The 20,393-nt window shown below is 35.6% G+C and overlaps 1 protein-coding gene across 4 annotated transcripts in view; it reads right to left on the reverse strand.

Annotated features, from left to right (window-relative positions):
• LOC131041790 (uncharacterized) overlaps window positions 1–20,393 on the reverse strand; it is a 108,963-nt gene that overhangs the window by 19,001 nt on the left and 69,569 nt on the right. For 2 of the 4 annotated variants that reach the window (XM_057974999.2, XM_057974998.2), the window contains 3 exons: window positions 7,513–7,612; window positions 5,217–5,316; window positions 2,421–2,499 (listed from right to left, as the gene is read on the reverse strand). In XM_057974999.2, coding sequence (XP_057830982.2) covers window positions 2,421–2,499; window positions 5,217–5,316; window positions 7,513–7,612 — 279 coding nt within the window. The remainder of the gene's footprint in view (window positions 1–2,420; window positions 2,500–5,216; window positions 5,317–7,512; window positions 7,613–20,393) is intronic. The other 2 variants (XM_057975000.2, XM_057975001.2) reach the window with 2 other exon arrangements.

Genomic DNA, 20,393 nt, shown 5'->3' on the forward strand with positions numbered 1-20,393 from the left:
AGAAACCATACACTTGTCGAGCATTCCTAATTTTAATTAAAAAATTACTTCTAAACCACTACCAACTAGAATATGAGATAATACAATTGCATTTAGAGATAAAGGTAAAGGTCATGATTTAGTCACAGCCTAGACTGATTGCTAATCAGTGTGAATGTCCTATTGCACAATTCATCAATATGAATGTTGCACTCAACGATCACTTGATCAGAAGTGCAGTGTTCAATTGAACAACAAAAATGATTTCTATACATCATGCATCACTAAATGGAGGATGCAGGATGCACATGCTCACATTTACTTGAACCATAGAAACATTGCAAATAAATTAGCTTATGCTAGTGAAAGAAAATAACAACATAAGCAAAGATGACACAAGTGATTTACCCCAAAAAACCCAATGTGGAAGAAAACTCCACCAGCAATCCACTGTCAAAAATATTTACAAGCTGCTCCCTTCCTTACAGCCACCAAGAACATCACTTGAGCACTCTCATACTTGCATCTGTTTAATAGATTCTCTCCACATATAAACTTAAAATCTCAAGAAACATGGAAATGGACAACCAGCATCAATTTTTATTAAACCCAAGACTCAGTTTGGAATGCATTTTCCAAGTATACTACTACATCTCCTATTAGCTAAGCCAGAATGTATCACCCAATATCTCTGTCTTCTAGCATTAACCAAGAGGTGTACTTGTGCTAGAGTACATGACTCAACAAGAGATAATTGAATCTCTCTCATGTGAAAAGATGGAGAACTGATTCAACTTCCCAGATTAGTCTTCAGTTTTGCTATTTTGTCCTATATAGGACTAATTTATCCACAACCAAAACCATCACCTGTATCCTATTCACATTATCAAGAGTTAGCATGAGTTCAAGTGTGATCGAATCATCACCTGTAACATGTCTTACTCTTCTTCAACTCATCCTCATCTAACTTTACTTAGCCATCCACTCACAGTATGACTGATCTCTCAACAAACTAAATTTAAGTGCTTATCCAAACATTTTTGGTCATACCTCCCCAATTAGAAGGCTTTTGGTCCTTTAAAAGCATACAACCACAAATCGCAAAACAAGAATCCAACACTTGGCCTGACGAAAAATGAGATACCAATCTCTCTACTATCCTGCAGTAAGAAACAAATGAAGTTCTATCCTATGCACTCTGCAGTCTGATAATTGACAGCCTGACAAATTCAACCCTCAAATTACTATGACAATATCAGTCATGGCCAAAACTGATCCATTCAACTGTTTCCAACCGTGTGTTCTGTTCAAAATCTGAAACAGCCATCTGGTAGTGTCAAAGAAACTAAAACTGACGTCTTTTCATGTCTACCTCCTTGGGCTTGAAATAGGGGTACCTCTATGGACTTCCCCTTTGTGGCTTTATATTTGGACAGCTTGGCTTAACCATCTTCTGCCTTTCTTTCTGTGGGTGTCTAGACTACTTGGAAATTCACTTGCTCTTTTAGCTCATATGAGGGTGGTACAAGTTTCGAACCTTCCTCATTAAGTGCCTGGGCTACCTTGTGATGGACTCCTCCTTCCAGCATATTTCTGCACAATGATTGATCTTCCCACAAAACAATTATGGATGACAATACCAACATTCATGTGCTATATGGCCCTTCTTCTAGCAAGGGAAGCAAATATTGGAAGAATTTCTATTTGCATACCTTGTTGAGCTGCAATTATGCTCATTCATATCTCATTTTGGAAGTGGTGGCGAATCATCTTTCACCTCCTTAGGAGCCTACTCAAACATAACAATTTTCAAATTTTCATGAGATGTTATGAAGCAAGAGTAGCCAATTCTTGATGAGCTGATCGTTTTTCTTTTCTTTTGGCTAGTGAATTTGCTAATGCCAACTTGGAGTATTCACCAACCTCCTAACCACCAAAACAACCTAAACCTACATATTAAATCGTTTTTCTCAATCTCTATGAGAAACATTATGATTGGCAATTCTTTCCAAGAGTAACCAGTTTTTCATAGGATTAAAAATGGTAAAGGCTGTTGTTTAGAAGTGATTGCCTATGCATACTCCCTTCTTACATCAAATTTGTCTTTCATAGGCTATTTTAAGCTCCGAACCTAGTCATGCAATTACACTTGTATCTTTGACAAGGTAATAATAAACAAGATAATAAACATAAAGTAGTGGTGGTTAGTTGAAATGTATCAACTTCTTGTAGATCACATACATGCTCAGATTTGACATTTTAGACGACCAAGTAACCGTGTTTGTATGTGTATTTATTGGACTTCTAATTTATTAATGTGTAGCATGCATCCAATTTGGTTTTAAAGAAAAAATATAAACACCAAAAAAAGTGCATCACTCATAAACCAAATATTGTAAAAATAATGGAATGGTTTGAAGTTGAACATCAAGTTGGATTACCTTCCCCAACATATTCAATCACAAATTCTCCCTTTTTTATCACTTCTGCAGCTTCTGCTCCCCATCCACAAGACTTGGTCTGGAAGTATATAAAACCCACAGTTAAACACTACGGACAATGTAATAAAAAATCTCCTACTGCAGATTTACTTAATGCTAAAAAAAATGTCCAAAATTCAAATTGCAAACAATCAAAACAGATGCGAAATTAAAATATAAAAGACAAAAAATCTATGTTCCACAGCATTTCCAAGATAGGGACAATGGGACAGCCGTCTGAGGGCCAACAGAAGTATAACAGTAGCAATATAACATGACAATGAAAATGATGTTGTAAGATGTCTGCAGAAGCCTGAACGCCAACCACATTCCAGAAAGAAATTGTTTGTTTGTACTTCTCAATGATACCAGAGTGTACCAGACCATGGCAAATGCACATTTAATCTCTTTTGTAATTGACAATACTAACTGACTCTAATACCGTATCAAGAATTTTGAAGTTTGAGATTCTTTTGAACAATGAAATCAGAAATCCAAATTATTACTGTAAGTGTTAACTGTTATATCATTAACTATGAATCTGAATCATGATATACTTATTGCTGTTACACTGATTAAATTCCAAAACTTAAATTTGTTAATTTAAAAAGCCCTTGTGTGAATGCATATAGAACTAAGTTGTAACATACTGACATAGAGAGGTAGTTGGGTCACCCTTAGACACTTCTAGTTATTATAATTGTCATAGTTGTAAGGAGGAGCAACTCAAATGACAAAAAAGGCAATAAGTGTCAAAAGTGTAAGAAGATCCAGCTAGTTGCCTTTTGCATATCAAGTAACAAGATTTGTACACTTCGCAATTGTAATGAATGCAACTACCATTTATTACTGCCATTTAAAACTTGAAAAGAATAATGAGCCTCACTTCAACCTAAACCTTTAACTTGTAACTCACCAATCAACCTCTCTTATTGTTTCCATCTTGTACAACCAGCCAATAAGCTCAGTGGCATTCTCTGCAGTTAATCATATCATTTCCACTTTTTTTTTTCTGAAGTGGGTTTCTGGCTTAGAAAGAGTAAAATTATCCTCATATCCAGAAATCAGCAAAGCTTAATTGGAATCAAAAGTGCCAGTTATAATAGCTAAACATAAGTACTAAAAGAGAACACCAACAATTAAAAATAAAGAATCTCAAAAAAGATGTAGAAAATCAAAAGAGCCAGATAAGCTGTTGTTAAACCCAAATAGGAAAAACTCTACACGTTAAATAAAAAAATAGTAGAAGACAATCAATACTGTAAGAGAAATAATGTGTCAAAAATACGCCAAGATAGCCAAGAGAACAAGCTCATAAGGAAAAAAGCTCTAGCCCCCATTACAGTTGAGAGAGCATCCCGATTAATCACCATAAAAGGGCAAATAGAATATCATTTATTATCCTGGGATCACTTACACTAATAAAGCTCAAATTCAGAATCCAAGGAAGAAAGATACTTCTCTCAGTGCCTCTCCTAACATCCACAATTGACTATCCCCTAGAAGCAGAGAGAAATTTGGCAATTTACTACCCCTGGAGTCTGTTGTGTGAAAAGAGAGGTATCTAATTTTCTAATGATGCAAGAATAAGAAGTTTGAGATGCCCTGGTGGGCACTTTCAATAAACAACGTCCACTCACAAATCTATAACCATTAGTACTAGCAACTTTAGTATCCAGTGGGTACTTGATAGCTCCAATGATTGAAATAGACTATAAGGAGGAAAGAGCCAATCTAGCAGTCCTGACACACCTGCACAGAAGATGATGTCTAAAAGTGAGTACTGCCCAAAAATGAAGAGCCAAACACCTTTAGTATGGATCTCACACGTATTCTGCTACAATTTCATAGTTTGTAGTTTTTACCAATAGTTTACTATTTTGAGGAAACTCTGTGTGGTTTGTTTTAAGCTAATCTCTTTTCTTAAATATTCCATGCTTTCATGACATTTTTTTTAAATCTTTTCAGGATTGGTATGTGACAATTTAAATTTCTCAATGTTTTGCTATTCTTCTTTAGACCCTCTTGCTAGTACTATCATAAAGTTATAAATTTGCAATCCCAATGACAAGCTTTGGTCATTCATGGACATTAACATGATCCGGTTCTTCCTACCTTTCAGCTGACACCCAAAAAAGTTCTACACCTTCAAGAAAAATAATTTTAAGGTAACATCATTCACATCATATTTATAAGATACATCCCTTGATAATATTATAATACTAAATATAGACAACAAATCAGAATTGATTTCACTCAAAATTTCATTAACTAAATGCCATAATCCTTTTGTCAGAGGCACTTGTACAAACCTCATAAAAGACTACCTTCCATAAGGCCAAGGGAAGCTGATTCATAATCCTTCCCATACCAACCAAATGAAGACTCTGGCCAACAACCTCTGAACAACAGTAAGAAGAATGAATAGGCTCTTACCCAGTCATCACCATCCCAAAGTTAGTTCCTCCCTTTTCTGAGATATTTGCATTTTGTTAAGACAATTTACACCAAAAAAAAAAGGTTTATAGAAGCATAACAGCAGCTTCATTGGAGCTCAGTTCAATCTATGATAATAAAATAGCACAATAAGACTAGACATAGAATTATTGAACTATATAATGAATTCTATCCATGTGAATGTAATGTATGATTTCAATTAAAAATCTAAAATAAAGATAAGGTAAAAACAGTAAGACTTCAAGAGCATAAGAAATAAGGAAACTCTCCACCATTTCTTTTACAAAGATTAGTCTGTACCTTAATAATTTTGATCCTCTTCTCTTTACGGAAAGGCTTGTTTGTGCACAGTTCTACTTCCGAACACCGACATGCCTTTGAACAACTCATTGACTGCACTCTGCAATTCATACAACTTCACAACTTAATGCCATAGAAAAACCATAGGCATTACACAAGCAAACCATTTCTATATTCAATTGAAATGAGATGACAAAAAGATTTCCATAATTGATAGTGTGTCTAATATCAAACAGCATAAAAGATAAAATAATATTAAGCAGCTAACTGACGAATAAATTCTGTGTTTCTTAAACAGTCTAAACACAAAAAAAAATCATCTTTAACAGATGATAAAGAATTCAACAAAAACAGGCCCTGCAAAGGAGGAAGAAACAACAGTGTAGATACAGCAAAAGAGAATGTTTGGTCAGATATCCTTCAGCCAAGCCTTATCCTTTCTGGATGTAATTTTTCAGTAAAATTACACAAACAGAGCGTCAATAATAATTTTGGTATCTGCTAAACATTTTTTTCATGTGGGAAAGTTAAAACTCTTCAAAATGTTTAAGGTGTCATGAAATTCACACTCGTGAGAAAAACCTAGTAAATAACTATCTATCAATGTTTCTTCTTCCAAATAAGACAGACGGAAAGATGACATAAAAATGCTAGAAAACTTTCAAGATGGGGATGCAAAACGCACTAATAAAAACAGTTAGCTATTATAAGGAAAACAACCATAAAATCTTCCGGTAGACTTAGAAAGCTACTAAGTAATTTTCGAAGTATTCATAAGCTTTTCAACATCCATTAGCATATTCAATTGACATCAATCATTGAATATTGAAAAAACCAATGTTCCCCAAGGACGCCTCCCCTGCTAAATATGACCGTCCCCTATAGGAGGTGTTTCAACTTTCAAGTATGGGGGCACAGGTAGGAAACATCCCCATCCTGTCCACTATTTTGCTAAAAAAATCAGAAACATGCTTGATACAAACAATTTTCTTTAGGGGATGCCTACTTTCTTTTTCTTAAACTTACAGCCTTTCAATGCCTATTTGGTTTATGACATGCCCATCTAATATTTACAAAAAAATGTGAAAATAGCATGCTACCCCTCAAGGCTGCTGGGAGTGCTGCCCCCATAGCCCACAAGGTGCACTCCCTTCGACCTTGCTGGGGGCATGGCCTCCAAACCTCCACCAAACTAAAGCCTGACCAAGTAATAGGCCAATGATCACAAAATCTAAAATAGCATATCCCCTATTGCATACCTCTGCATCTTTACCGTCAAAGTCACAGTCTAGGTTTATCTTGTTTCATAAAAAATGCATATCCCCTATTACATATCTCTGCATCTTCACAGTCAAAGTCACAGTCTAGGTTTATCTTGTTTCATACGTTGAACAACCTATTCAGTGTGAAAGGACTGCCACAGACAAAGGTGGCACGCTCCAATCATTATACTACTGAAAATGAATTAAGTCATAGTGGCAGGAACTGCCACTTTCATAATGCAAAAACATATCAATCGTGCCTTGCAGAGACAATTAATAGAACAATCCCATCTATTAGTATCACAGCTGAGGTCAAACTGGAACATAACCAGTTATCTTTTTACTTAACTGTTTCTCTTTATTAATGAGTTTGACAAGAGAACATGTAGTCTTGAAAGCTTAGGAAAACTTCACTAATAAATCCCTCACCTAAATATACACAACAATCAGGCATGTCTTTATTAACTCATGCTCATATGTATATATAAAGAACATCATAATTCCTATTCGATTACCCATACTCACAAAGGTTCTATAATGTCTATAATGAATGCCTGATCAATGTTATCATATGAATATTTGAAATTTCCTTACATTTCAAATTTTTCCTTATTTTTTTAATAGCCATCCCCTGCCGTCCCCTTAAAAAGACCTTTGGAAAAACCCACCTGTGAAATGCATCCCTCTGACCTCTGCCATACCTGTCCCGGAAACTTGGTGGAGCATAGGAAAAAACATTAAATATCTTCACTTCATCATTTTTATTAAGAAGGAATTATTTGCATTAGTCCTAAAAAATATCAGCTTTGCCTATCTGAAACAATATCTTCATCTAAATTATTAATTTCATTCTAGAAATATATATTTGAAAACCAGGGCATTAACTCTTAATATAATAGCTGGTAGCAATTTTAACATGAAACACAAGGATGACTGCATATCAGTACCAATGATTGTTACAATATTTGGAATTTTACAGAATCAACCATAATTTAAAACTATTGACAGAACTACAAGACATTCATGACATATACCTGCATTCACAATTTTCACCACATACAATTGCATCCTTCCCACATGAGCAGCCAACACCATCATCTGTATCATCACGTTTCTTCTTGGTTAAGAAAACATCTGTCACTTGGTCAAGGTCCATAAATATTCATAATCTTTGATCAAAAGTGAATCTAAGTTGCTAATTCACAACGACAACTACCAAGTTTTGGCAATACAGAATCGCACTTTCATCGAGAACTTATATTTGTGTTACCGATTAATTGAATACAAGAAGCTTTATATTTTTTAATAAAGCCTATGTTTATATTAGTAATATAAAAAGTATAGCTTACAAAAGCTTTGACAGTGTCCATAGCAACAGAAGGGAGATTACAGGGAAAGAATAGAGATTAAATTACCAAAAGAATATCAGCCTGAAAAGACCATATATTTTGAAGCAAAGAATAAACAAGACTTGAAGACACATTCATAAAGATTAACTAACAGAAGTTGACACAATTCAAACACATGCATTTAGAATCTAGATAGAAGAATTAAACAACATTAGATAGCAGAATTCAACCAAGAATCCTGTTGACGATGCAATGTCTTTTACCAGCTTGGGCTCGGGAACCAGTGCAGCCATTATAGTTCCAAGAATTGTGTTTGTCGCCCTGATTCATGTTTCCTCCTTGGAAATTTAAATCCTCTAGCTGTGTAGCATCCTTAGAGGAATTTCTATTCTTGGCAGGGTGAGATATTTTGTTTGCAAAGCTTTTATGAATGGTATGAGATCATGAAGTGTCCTCTCTTCATGAAGGATCAGGCACCAAGCTGCTTTTTAATTGCTTAATTGCAGTTGTGAATGTTTTGATAAACATATAGATGATATCATCTTGCTTGGAAAGATAGTTGACGATGGCCTTCTAATTCTCCTTGATTGCTTGGAGGTTGTTGAAAAGAAAGCTCAGGAGATGATGATAGTTGTCATCCTGGGCAATGTGTGTTTCCAGGGCATTCCTACAAGGGAATCATTGATGTTTGCTAGTGCAATCTGAAGGGATGAGTTTTTGGACTTTGTGAAGTTTGGAAGTTGTTTTCCCTCTCTTACATGGCAACCCAAGGAATGCATAGGGATGCATGCCTCAGCAAGAGTGCTTGGTTTTCCAACGAGTGGAAATTGACTGCCAAGCTAGAATGGAATATTCAGCATCATGAAAAATGCTGGAGGATGAAAAGGAGATCCGAGTGCTCAACCGTATAGTGAACCCTATTGGAAATTTGAAGTTGAAAAACAAGACAGGATTGCACTGAGATGAAGGTAGAAGAGTAATTAGTTATATCTTTAATAGAAGCTAAATTAGGTTGATTTGTGGTACCTTAGTGCTCTCATCAGTAATCAAACAAAGAGAAGCCTCATCACCTTCTGCCTCCTTAGCCAGAATGATGTAACTACTCCATTAAGATCAATAATTTGATTTGTCATTATGGGTGGTAGCCATGATTACAGAATTCTTCCTTTTCCACTTATAAGTGAGGAAAGCTTGTAATTGTGTTCAAGCATTGTCATACCTCTACTTATTGATCTTTTAACTATCCTGAGCAATCTTCTTCCTCTCATTTGATTATTGATATGAGTGTTCCAAAGGGTACTAGCAAATCAGAAGTATCTCAGAATTCCAAGGAATTTAAATAAGTAATATTCCTTAACTGCTAATGTAGTGAATGAAGGATTGGATCTATGTCAGTGCCCTGAGAATATTTTGGTGAGGTGGTGAGCACATCATGTAAGGTTCAGACTTAATGCAATCCATTTTAGCCTTGAAATACGAATTGATTGCACTCATCCATAATTGCATCAAACAAGAGAGTCTTAAAAACTGAATGATGAAATGGCAATGTGGAGTAGAGGAGAATCTCAAAAAGGGAGATCCTAGCCATCTATGCCTGGATCACATTGTGTCCTTACTGCTGCACCATAATGCATATTCATGGCAATGAAAGGTTAAACTTAAATCATTGTGATGAAAGCAAACTACCAACTCTACTTGTTAAAGCCATTCAATGTAGGCAACATTTTTCACCTTGGAAACCTGTCAATTACCACTAATGTGAGAGATTGTAGGGTTTGTGATATTTTGGGTAGCAAGTGCCTTAAGTACAATAACATCTTGAAGGTGTGCTTGGGTTTAGGAACAAGAGTGAAAGCATGCATTGGGTTAAGTATGAAAATTAGCATGTCGATATACAAGTTTTTCTATAGTGAGCATCCATTGCATTGAAAGCAAGGAAAGTCCATGTGTGCTTTGATAGCGGCATCTATGGATAAGTTGGTAGCTATAGGCAATAAGGTGAGGTGAACTCCACCTAGGCACTTAAAGTGATCCATCCAAGATCAAACTCGAAAGCATGAGAATAGCATTGGTGGTATGAAGGTGACTATACATTTACTTGCTGCCAATGGAAGATGCCCTATGGAGAGATAAGGGATCTATAAGGTAGTGGCAGAAAAGTGACCATAAGATTGAACCCATTTAGGCAATTTGTTTTGGAGCTGATAATTGAGCCCCACAACTCCCAAAAAGCACCTACAAGCAAAATACTTATCAGAAAGAGAGATTGACACTCAAGAAAAATACCACAACTTCCAATAAACACCTACAAACAAAATAACGACAAGATAGATTTGCTCAATAGCGATAACCAAATGAATGATTACGATGAATGATGAATGCTTATAAAAGAAAACCATAGATCAAACCCTAGGTGAGGATTAGATTAGAATATGAAAAGTGTCCTCAACATATGCAATGAGACAACATGACCTAAAAAAGCTCAATCTAATAATAGAGGAAGCACTCCTAAGTTTAGCTTAAATGAGAAAAGTAAAAGGGGCCTAATAATTTATCAATTAGTCAATGATTAATTAATTTTTAGGTGATTACCTTTATACATCAACAATTTGTTGATACTATTGAAGACATTGTCAACATGAGTAGATATGCGGTCAATTCCATCGATTCTTATTGACAAGCTATGCATTGCTAAGGGATCATATTGATGCATAATTGATTCTAGCAACCATGATGCCTCAAAGAGAAGGTAAGATTTTTCCCTAAGGAGATTGCTGCCCATGTCATCAAAAGGAAAGTAGTAGCAATGTTTGCTAGAAAATTGGCCACCCGATTTATAGACAAAAACTGGTGTCTTATTTCAATCATCCTCAAGAGGGGCGGCCAATTGACAAGTTTTGCAATGATCCCCTACATTTGCCAACTGATTGGGCTCTCCTTGGATTGATTCCAAGTAAAACAAGCACAACTCTAGAGCCCCCATGCATGATAATTCTCAAATCTCAATTGACAAGTTCAAAGAAAAGTGCATGCCTGGTACAAGGGCTAGCAACACAACCATATTGTTAACTTCTTTGCCATTTTATCTCATATAAGCAACAATTAGATGGCTTGAAGAGTTGGTAAGAACTCCACCCATCCCATAATTTCTTGGCCTATCTTTGGAAGCACCATCAAAATTCAAAATGAGGCATAGGTGCAACATTGACTAATTATGGGAATTAAGAATTTTATTTCTCTATGTTCAGCCCACAACCAAATCTTTAATGAGAGGCACAAGAAGTTGACCTTTCTATTGATGAGGTCGGTACATGCAGAAGCCAAGTTTTGGTTCTTGATTATTTGGACCAAACTATCACTCACTAGACTCATTGTCAAAGATAATGTAGTATCTCTACAAAAGATTTTAGGGTTTATAAAAAATGCATTTTAATATTTAACCCCAAAATAGTGAACACCAAACTTTTCTCCTTTAAAACCCTGATATTTAACTTTAATGATTTACCTTCAACTTTTACTATTGAACCCAATGTGACAAAATCTTGATTAATCACAAATTTACAAAACATTGATAACCTAAACTATACAAAATAAAGAGAAACCTTTACAAAAACCTTCAAGCCAAAAAAAAGTCTAAACGTTACAAGTAATTACACGACAAGAATAACAAACAATGTCAACATTGATAGCTGCTGGTACAATGGTAGCAACAACTGAAAATACCCTACAATTTCTCTTACAACATTTTGCCAAGGTACTTGATGCAGCATAGGTCAAATCCCCAACCATGGAATCCTCTTTCAACCTCCAAATGAAGTCGTCTCACCAAGTCAAAAGGGTTTTCTTACTTGATCTTGCAGACCAAAGGGTTTCCATCCTCTTTTGCTACAAATCTAAATGTTGTTGCCCTCAGGTATGACACCCTAAATAACACATGCTCTAAGTAGTATTCACTAGGGTTTCAAAGTAGATAGCAATAATAATTCAAGGAACACGGCTACCCTTTTGATATTATGGATATTTGTTGTCAAAAATGAGTTCCCACCCAAAAACAACAATAAAGATTCACAATGACCAAGGGGCTACAACCATCACAATAAATGAAGCATCCCATGTTCCACACTGATGTAGCAAGTACAATTAAATTCACTTTGTAAAATATTAACAATGTTTGCCTAGGTGGAAAAATCCCCTTTCAAAGAGTTGTGACATCAAAACAAGCCATTAATGGCATTCAATATTGTGCATGGAGGTAGATGGAAGATTATTACAAAAAGGAAAGAATGTCATTGTTTGGGGATTGGGGATACCACAAAATGCATGCCACAGGTAAGGATAATTCAAGAAAAGGCATGTCGATGGGAAAATCCAAAACTCCAATAACGGAAAGGAAAAGCGAAAGGTTAGCGGCAAGGTATGCCAAGATGGAAAAGTCCCAAACCCTGACAAAAAGCAAGCACAAAAAAACTTGAAGATGAAATCAACTTACCCTCATCATCCAAGTGCAATAGATTTGTCGAAGGCTTGATATTTTGACTAAGAGACCCTTTCAAAGAAGAGACATGAAAACATTATAAAATCAACTATTCTCTAAAACCTCCGATGTACAGGTCACTTTGCCTATCCTCCTCGCAATCCTATAGGATTCATAGAATATGGATTTGAGTTTCCAAATTCCACTTCTTCTAAGGGAAAGTTTGTCATCTCTACTTCTTTTGAGGAAGATTGTATATAAGGCTTCAATCTCAAGTAGACATTGTTCCTAACCTCAAAAGATCTCTTCATACAGTGTTGTTTTGCATAAAACTTTTGTCAATGTTGAGCTTGTTGTAGATGATCTTTAAGCAACCTCAACATCTCTTCAATTTGATTTATCAAATCACCAATTGTCGTTACCCTACTATCCACAAATATTAGATCAACAAAAATTAATGTGTCATTCCCATATAAGGCTTTGAAAGGGAACATACCAATTGACATATGAAAAGATCTATACTCCCCCAAGTGCAACCACCTAACCCATGTTGCCTATTGCTTTGAAATGTAATTCCTCAACAACCCCTTAATCCATTTATTTACGATTTATATTTGACCATCTATTTAGGGGTGATAACTTGTGCTAGGGGTGAGCATTGTGCTTGATAAGTGGAATAATTCACACCAAAATGCACTCAAAAATCTAATGTCCCTGTCGCTAATTGTCTCAGGCAGTCTATGCAACTTAAACACCTAAAAAATAAATCTACCACTTGAGAAGCCTTGAATCCCAATTGGATGGCAAGGAAATGTGCATATTTAGTTAATTGGTCTAAAACAACATTTATGCAATCCTTACCATGCACTTAGGAGACCTATGATGAAATCCATGGATATGCTGACCCACTTCTAACTTGGAATGGGCAAGGGTTGAAGTGATCCTACTAGAAAAACTTGGTCTCCCATGTTTTGCTCAAATGTAGTGCATTCTCTGGCATGCCTAAGAAGATCTTCCAGGAGGCCCTTCCACAAGAATCTTTCCCAACTCTAGATATACCTCTTCAAAAATCTGACATGCCCTGCTGATGGCATGTCATGAACTGCTCTTAATATCTTTTCCTTCAACTTAGACTCGAGAGCTAAGAAGACTCAGTTCCTATACAAAACAAATCCATCTGCCACCATGTAATTGTCATTTTTTACCAGTTCATCAAGGATGTTAGTAGCAAATGTGTTTTTAGCATATTTCACTAAAAAATAATCCTTCCAATCAGCTGAAATTGTGGAAAGCAAGCATAGAGTTTGCTTCCTAGAGAGACCATCAGCAACAATATTTTTTCTTCTCCTTCATGTACTCTGTCAAATCCATAGGCTTGTATTTTTGCTAGTGATCATTCAAGTCATATTGGCTCAAGAAGAATTTCAAGATGTTATGATTAGTTTTCACAATACATTTCCCACAAACTAAATGCTATATGAACTTCTCCAACACATGCATAATAGCCAACATTTCCTTATCATAGGTGGAGTAAATCTCTTCTAATTTCAATTTTTGAAATATTGCACTTAAAATTGCAAAATTTATATGCTCTAATAAATAACAAAAAGATGGAAAAAGAATACCAAATTTCCTTGCAAGTTATGCAATACCTCAAAGATAAACCAGTACAATTAATGTGCAGATATAGAAATTGTTTTCCTCAATACTATTTTCCTATGCCACAATAGAAACCTTGGTTGTCACAATCTTCAATATCAGCATTGATGGACATCATCACAGTCTTCAAATTCTTGAGTACAGTTTAGATCATGGACTACCATAAATACACATTAATTCTGATAGCAGATCATAAGCACTTACAAGCTTTTGTTTATTCCAGATTGATGTAGTTCACACCTGGCTCTTTTGAATCAAAAATTTAACTCAGGTTGGTGGAACGATTTAGGAAAGAGCGCCTTAGAAGTGGCACGCCCCTCTAAAGCATCTCCAGATCACTTCTTATTTGATTACTATAAATTTCTGCCTTTGTATACAATAAATTTCTGCCTTTGTATACAATGATTCGAGAACCACGAAATGTCTCAGTCCTGATGAGCCACACATCTATGATTATAGTCAAAGTTAGGCCAGGTAATCATGATGGTGTTTGACCACTTGGCAGATGACCTGAAGGTGGCTAGCACTCTGTTGGCAGAATCAGTGGAAGATCAAGGCTTACTGAATCTGAGTGTCCCTAACTAGCCTTTAGGCTAATAGGCGTTATAAGCAGAAATTAATTAAATTAATTTCTCATAAAGTCACTAAAATAAATTATTTATTAAAAAGTGACTTTATATTTAATTAATTTAATTATAAGTGACTAAAGAATAAAAATAAAATATTAATTAATAGTCACTTAATTAAAAATAAATATATTGTACCTACCCCTTCTAGAAGGTGTCTCATGACGAGTTATGGAAAAGGTTAAATAGACGAGGGTAAGAGAAGGAAGGCAGACTTGGATTTTGAGATTGGAGAATTAAAAAGGGTTTTGTAGAACCTAAAGGGTGTCTGCAGACTTAGGATCCTTGGGAACGTCAACTCCCATTGATCGCATAACTGAGGGGGTGAAAGATCCTTTGAAGGGTTGCTTTGTGAGTGAGGAGCATTCAGCTTTTCACATGGAGCTTCTGGAAACTTTTCATATCAGTTCATGGTAGTTTGCTTCAGACTTTCAGATTTGTGAGTTGCTTGTATGCATTCCTTGAATGACAATGGACAGCAATTTCTCTTGAGGTCAATAGGCGATTCCTATTGTTATTTGTGGAGGCAAGTCAAAATATATAGTGCTGTCATTATATCAGTTGCAGAACCTTACCCCCACGATTTTGCTCATACCATCTCCTATGGTCATCAATTTTGACATGTGATGATTCTAAAAATCATAAGAGGGAGAGGCGATACCTTTTGGGGCAGTTGAAGGACGATTTGGTGTCTACTCAATTTATATCAAGCATCCGACCTGAGTCAGGTCCGTGGCCATTGTGACTTTCGATTTTCACTGTGAGATGCAAATGATAGCTCGAAACCACCTTGGGAGATAGGCGATGTCCTCTAGGGAAGGATCCGATCAATTTGGAAGGAGTTCTTGGGCTCATAAATGCAGATTGTAAGTGGTTATCAGACCTCTCCATATCATATACAGGAGCAGACATTAGTGGGCTCATTTGGGGTTCATTAAACTTGGCATTTGTTTTCCTAACTCTACATAAGGAAGGCGATATATCTCTACACCATAGGTGATCGGTTTGGAATAACATTTGGACACCAGAACGCAGATTTGCACAATGTTCTCAGACTTTGGTAACAGCAACAGCAGGGGCGGCATGTCACTTGGTACCACCTCACACTTCGGAGCCCATTATCCTTGAGGATGTGTGTAATGTCTCCACTTTGAAATAAAATTCAATAACAAATGATAATAATAAAATTAAAATATTTAAAATTAAATTAAAATAATTAAATATAATTAAATATGATTAATTAAAAATTAATTAAGTTAATGAAAAGTCAAAAGAAATGAAAGGAAAGGTTGTGACTCCCTCAACAATGAGATATAAAAGGGAGAAGAGAACCTCAATTGAGAGGGGGGAATAATTTGGAAATGAGAAGTGCAGATCTGATTTAAATGATAAGTGCAGATCTGATTATGAGAGGTTGTGTCCCTTTCAAAGGGCAGAAACAATGAAGAGTTGCACTCTTTCAAAGGGTGCTAATGGTGAAAGGGTGTATCTCTTGCCAAAGGGTATACATGATGAAGAGGTGTGACCTCTCCCTCACATTGAGAGATATAAAGGAAAGGAATCAAAAGCATCTAGTAAGATCACCATGGATCAAATCAGATCAGAACTGTTATTAAGTTACAGGCAGTAACATCCTTGTTCTTGGTGGTATGCATGGGGATGTGTTTAATAAGTATGCTTAATATATGAAGCCCGATAATGTTCTTATGCAGAATAAATAGTAATATTAATATGGACTGCAATATGTATGACAATCATACTTAATTTCATATATATATATTCATAATACATAAGAAATTAGTATACGTATAATCTAAAACGTGTTATTACTATCAGTATTTAAGAAGTGGGGAAGGAGATGTTCCTAATAGGGGACATTACAATTGGTTTGATACTTACATTAAGAACTAGGGATGTTTGATGGACGAATAATTTATTTATGAATATTTAATTGATTGATTTGCGAAATATCATTGATTTGATGCATGTTAAGGTGGAGTTGTCTCCTACTATATTCAGTCTGAGTCATAAGTATCTTGAAATTGATTAATTATGGCTAAAGCATCCCTAAACCCATAAGGGGACATCCCTAAACTTGGCATTTGTTTTCCTAACTCTACATAAGGAAGGCGATATATCTCTACACCATAGGTGATCAGTTTGGAATAACATTTGGAGACCAGAACGCAGATTTGCACAATGTTCTCAGACTTTGGTAACAGCAACAGCAGGGGCGGCATGTCACTTGGTACCACCTCACACTTCGGAGCCCATTATCCTTGAGGATGTGTTTGCTTCCTTCACCGATTTGTACCAGGTTTCTTCACATTTCATTTTATTGTTTAAAAGGAGAAAATGTGAATTTCTGTCAGTCATTAGTCCTCAGAAAGAACTCAGAGATTTGGTCCTTGCAATTAGTCCATATAATTGATCTTTGACAGCATATTGTAAGAAGGGAAGTGAATTTGGTTTGGATTACATTAATATGATAGTATTCTTATGTTGTATGCCAACTGTTTGTCTTAATTACAGTCAGTTGTCATCTTACTTCTTCACACCAAAATTCATTGTCATTGAATCAAACATTAAGTATTATTGTAGCATTATCTCCCTAAACCATTGTTATATGATTAGCAAGTCATTCTTATTGAATAAAAAGGTTTATAATATCTTGCCAAATTTGAAATCTTATATCAGTCATTAGCAAAGTGTTTGTCATAATTTCTTTCAAGGGCAAAAGTCTGAAAATCTTCATCAGAATTGGCTAGGGACATTACAGTTAGGCCAGGTAATCATGATGGTGTTTGAGCACCTGGCAGATGACCTTAAGGTGGCTAGCACTCTGTTGGCAGAATCAATGGAAGATCAAGGCTTACTGAATCTGAGTGTCCCTCACAAACTTGTGGCTAACCTGTCAATACTTGCGCCAAACCTGCATGTAAACTGAATAATATTGTGGATAGAATGTGCAATGTAAGAACAAAGTACTAAGTAGGGGTTTCATCCTACCAGTCGCATTCTTCCCGGAGTTTTTGTTCCAGAAGACAGAGGGCTTGCTTATATGCGCTTTCCAAGTTGCAAATCATCTCCCCTTTCCTTAAAACTCCAACTTGCATATATACACATATCTTCTTATCCAAGAGAGAATGGGACTCCCTTATCCAAGAGAGAATGGGATTAGCTCAGTATTCCAATTTGTGCTGACCAAAATATTAGCGTACTTTTCCCTCATAAACACAACCCTCTCTCCATTCATCTCCATTGAATGAGAGGACTACATCCCTTGTTGGCTCACAAAAATCTGCTTCAAAGTTGTTAGAAAACTATAAATACTGTACAAGGTGTGCAAAGCAGTTGCAAACCATGTGGCACCCACTCCTTGGAATAATCTCTCATCAAGCTAAGCATCTAACTATGATTATAAAGGAATTTGGTGATGTTTCTAGTGCCTTCTACCACTAATTTCACCCAATCAAGTTTGCCTATATCCTTCAATAGAAGAGTGAAGCAATGGGCAATGCAAAGGGTCCAAAAAAGTGTTGAGGACCTCTCATATGCTCACTGCCACTACATATGCTGCTGCATTAGCGGTCACAATTCTCTACAATATTGACTTTGTTTAAGGCATCCATTGAACTCAAGAACACCATGTTACCATGTGAAGCCACTAGTAAGATGATGAGCATGTGATTACTTCCATCAATCCACCCATTAAATCATATGGTGCATCAATATTTGTGCCAATGCTTTTTGTGCTCTTCCACAATTGTCTAAAAATTTCACACTACTTTATGAAGCAACAATCCACTTAAGTCATGTCGAGTAGTTGCCTTTACCCTTTCCTTGCAATAGTCAAGTTTGTGACCAAATTCTCCCAATAAGAGATTCTTGTCATGTTGAAAGGATAATCATTAAGTGTCGAAAGTCTACACATGTTTGCTTTGTCATACTTCTCCTAGTTTTAACATGTACCTTCAAGCAAAGACAGTGATCCTGGCATGTTCCATGGAACAAAAAAATCATTTGACTAGATTATGTTGAAGCTTGATAAAGTGGATGTACAATGAATCCATGCACCACAGGTGGAGCCGACAATCTCTATAGCATATACCTCCAATTCTTGCACCACGTTGGAATTCATCACTGCTGCAATGACTACAGATGCCATCCTCTCCATTTTTTCAATGTGAGGGCGGAATTCATCTTGCATACACCAACTCTACATTTGGACTCAATTTGACATTGCAACCAACAATCCACGCAAGGTGGCATTTGAGCTGATTGATGTGTCCACTCATCTTCAACCAACAATAGTTGCAAATAGCCAGTCAGTCTTGGTACACTTTGCTTCTATACAGCATCCAAGTTGCTAAACTTAGGCTTCGACATCCAAATGCCATTGGATACAAAGTGCAAACCTTGGCATTGAGAAACAATAAAAGAAAATTAATTGCTGTAAATCATAGCATTGAAAAAAATGAAATCACTTTAGAACTATGGCTTTCAAAAAATTATAAATACAAATTTTAAATGTAGAAACCCTGGATTAACTTGAATGTATGTAAAACACAAATAAATATGTAAAGCAAAATTTTAGAAATTTAAAAGAAATCTGAAAAAGCTTGGAAAAAATAAGAAAATAAAACATACCTAAAACTTTGAAAATTGCAGAAAAATCATTTCCAGTCACCTTAAATTGCTCAATGGAGATACAAAATGAAATGGAGGTCAAACAAAGTTAATGAAGGCAAGAAAAGGTGTGTTTTCTCAGTGTTTGGGGCCATTTTTATCTGTTGCCTGTGTCTGAAATGCATTGGGAGTCTGGGTCACTGACTCACCAAGTACTCATGAGTATTCATAGTGATTTTGTCTTGGACTCACACTGACTTATATACCAACTTTTCTATGTCCCATATACTAATCACTATGGCTTAGACTTCAAACTATGGATTATCAATGCAAGAAAATTAGTAATTATGCATATGAATGCTAGAAAAAATTATTACCAAGGTTTCACATCAACCAAGGAGATGCATTTACAGTTGAAGCTGTCAGATCTAATGATGATATATCAGCTATCGACCTGCCTCTAAATGACACAGATTCATTCTGTGGTAGCAGGAATTACTGATGTGATTAGGCAGATGGTTACTAACATATACTAGTTGAGCAGATATACAGTTTTCTAGTTGACTACTCATTTTTTGTGAAGATATCAAGATGGCAATTATCAAAGATCAATATAATTAACCTCTGCTCTGATTGAAATCTATTAGTATACTTTTGAATATTAGTTTTGTAATGTTTAATCATTTTAGATTTTTAAAAGTTGAGAACCATTGAATAACTATATTTTTTGTAAATTTAAGTAAATAAAATTTAAAGAATTTTTCTTTATGCCCTCCAAAGTACTCCTCTCTCATTTTTTTCAAAAATGGCGTACCAATACTCATAACCATATCCCATACTAGTACCAATTGCTATCTTCTAGTAGCTGTGGTTCTTAGCGTTTACACATCATTCTTCAGAGAAGAAATGTATATTAAAAAATGCATATGAATCTCTACCTACAAGCCTACTCACAACACCCCCTCGAAATGAAAAGAACGTTATATACTTCACTGTTAGAAGAATAAGAATCGAAAAGGAATGGGTATATAAAATGACAAATAAAGAAGGTATATTGAAAGACTATAAAGGAACTTCGTTATGCATCTAACTTAAATACAAATCAAAGGAGAGAACTTTCTTCCCTACATAAAAGGTACAACAAATAAAATCTCTAAAATCAATGAAGAAAAAGACAT

Source organism: Cryptomeria japonica, chromosome 3 (genome assembly GCF_030272615.1).
Source record: "Cryptomeria japonica chromosome 3, Sugi_1.0, whole genome shotgun sequence".
Lineage (NCBI taxonomy): Eukaryota > Viridiplantae > Streptophyta > Pinopsida > Cupressales > Cupressaceae > Cryptomeria > Cryptomeria japonica.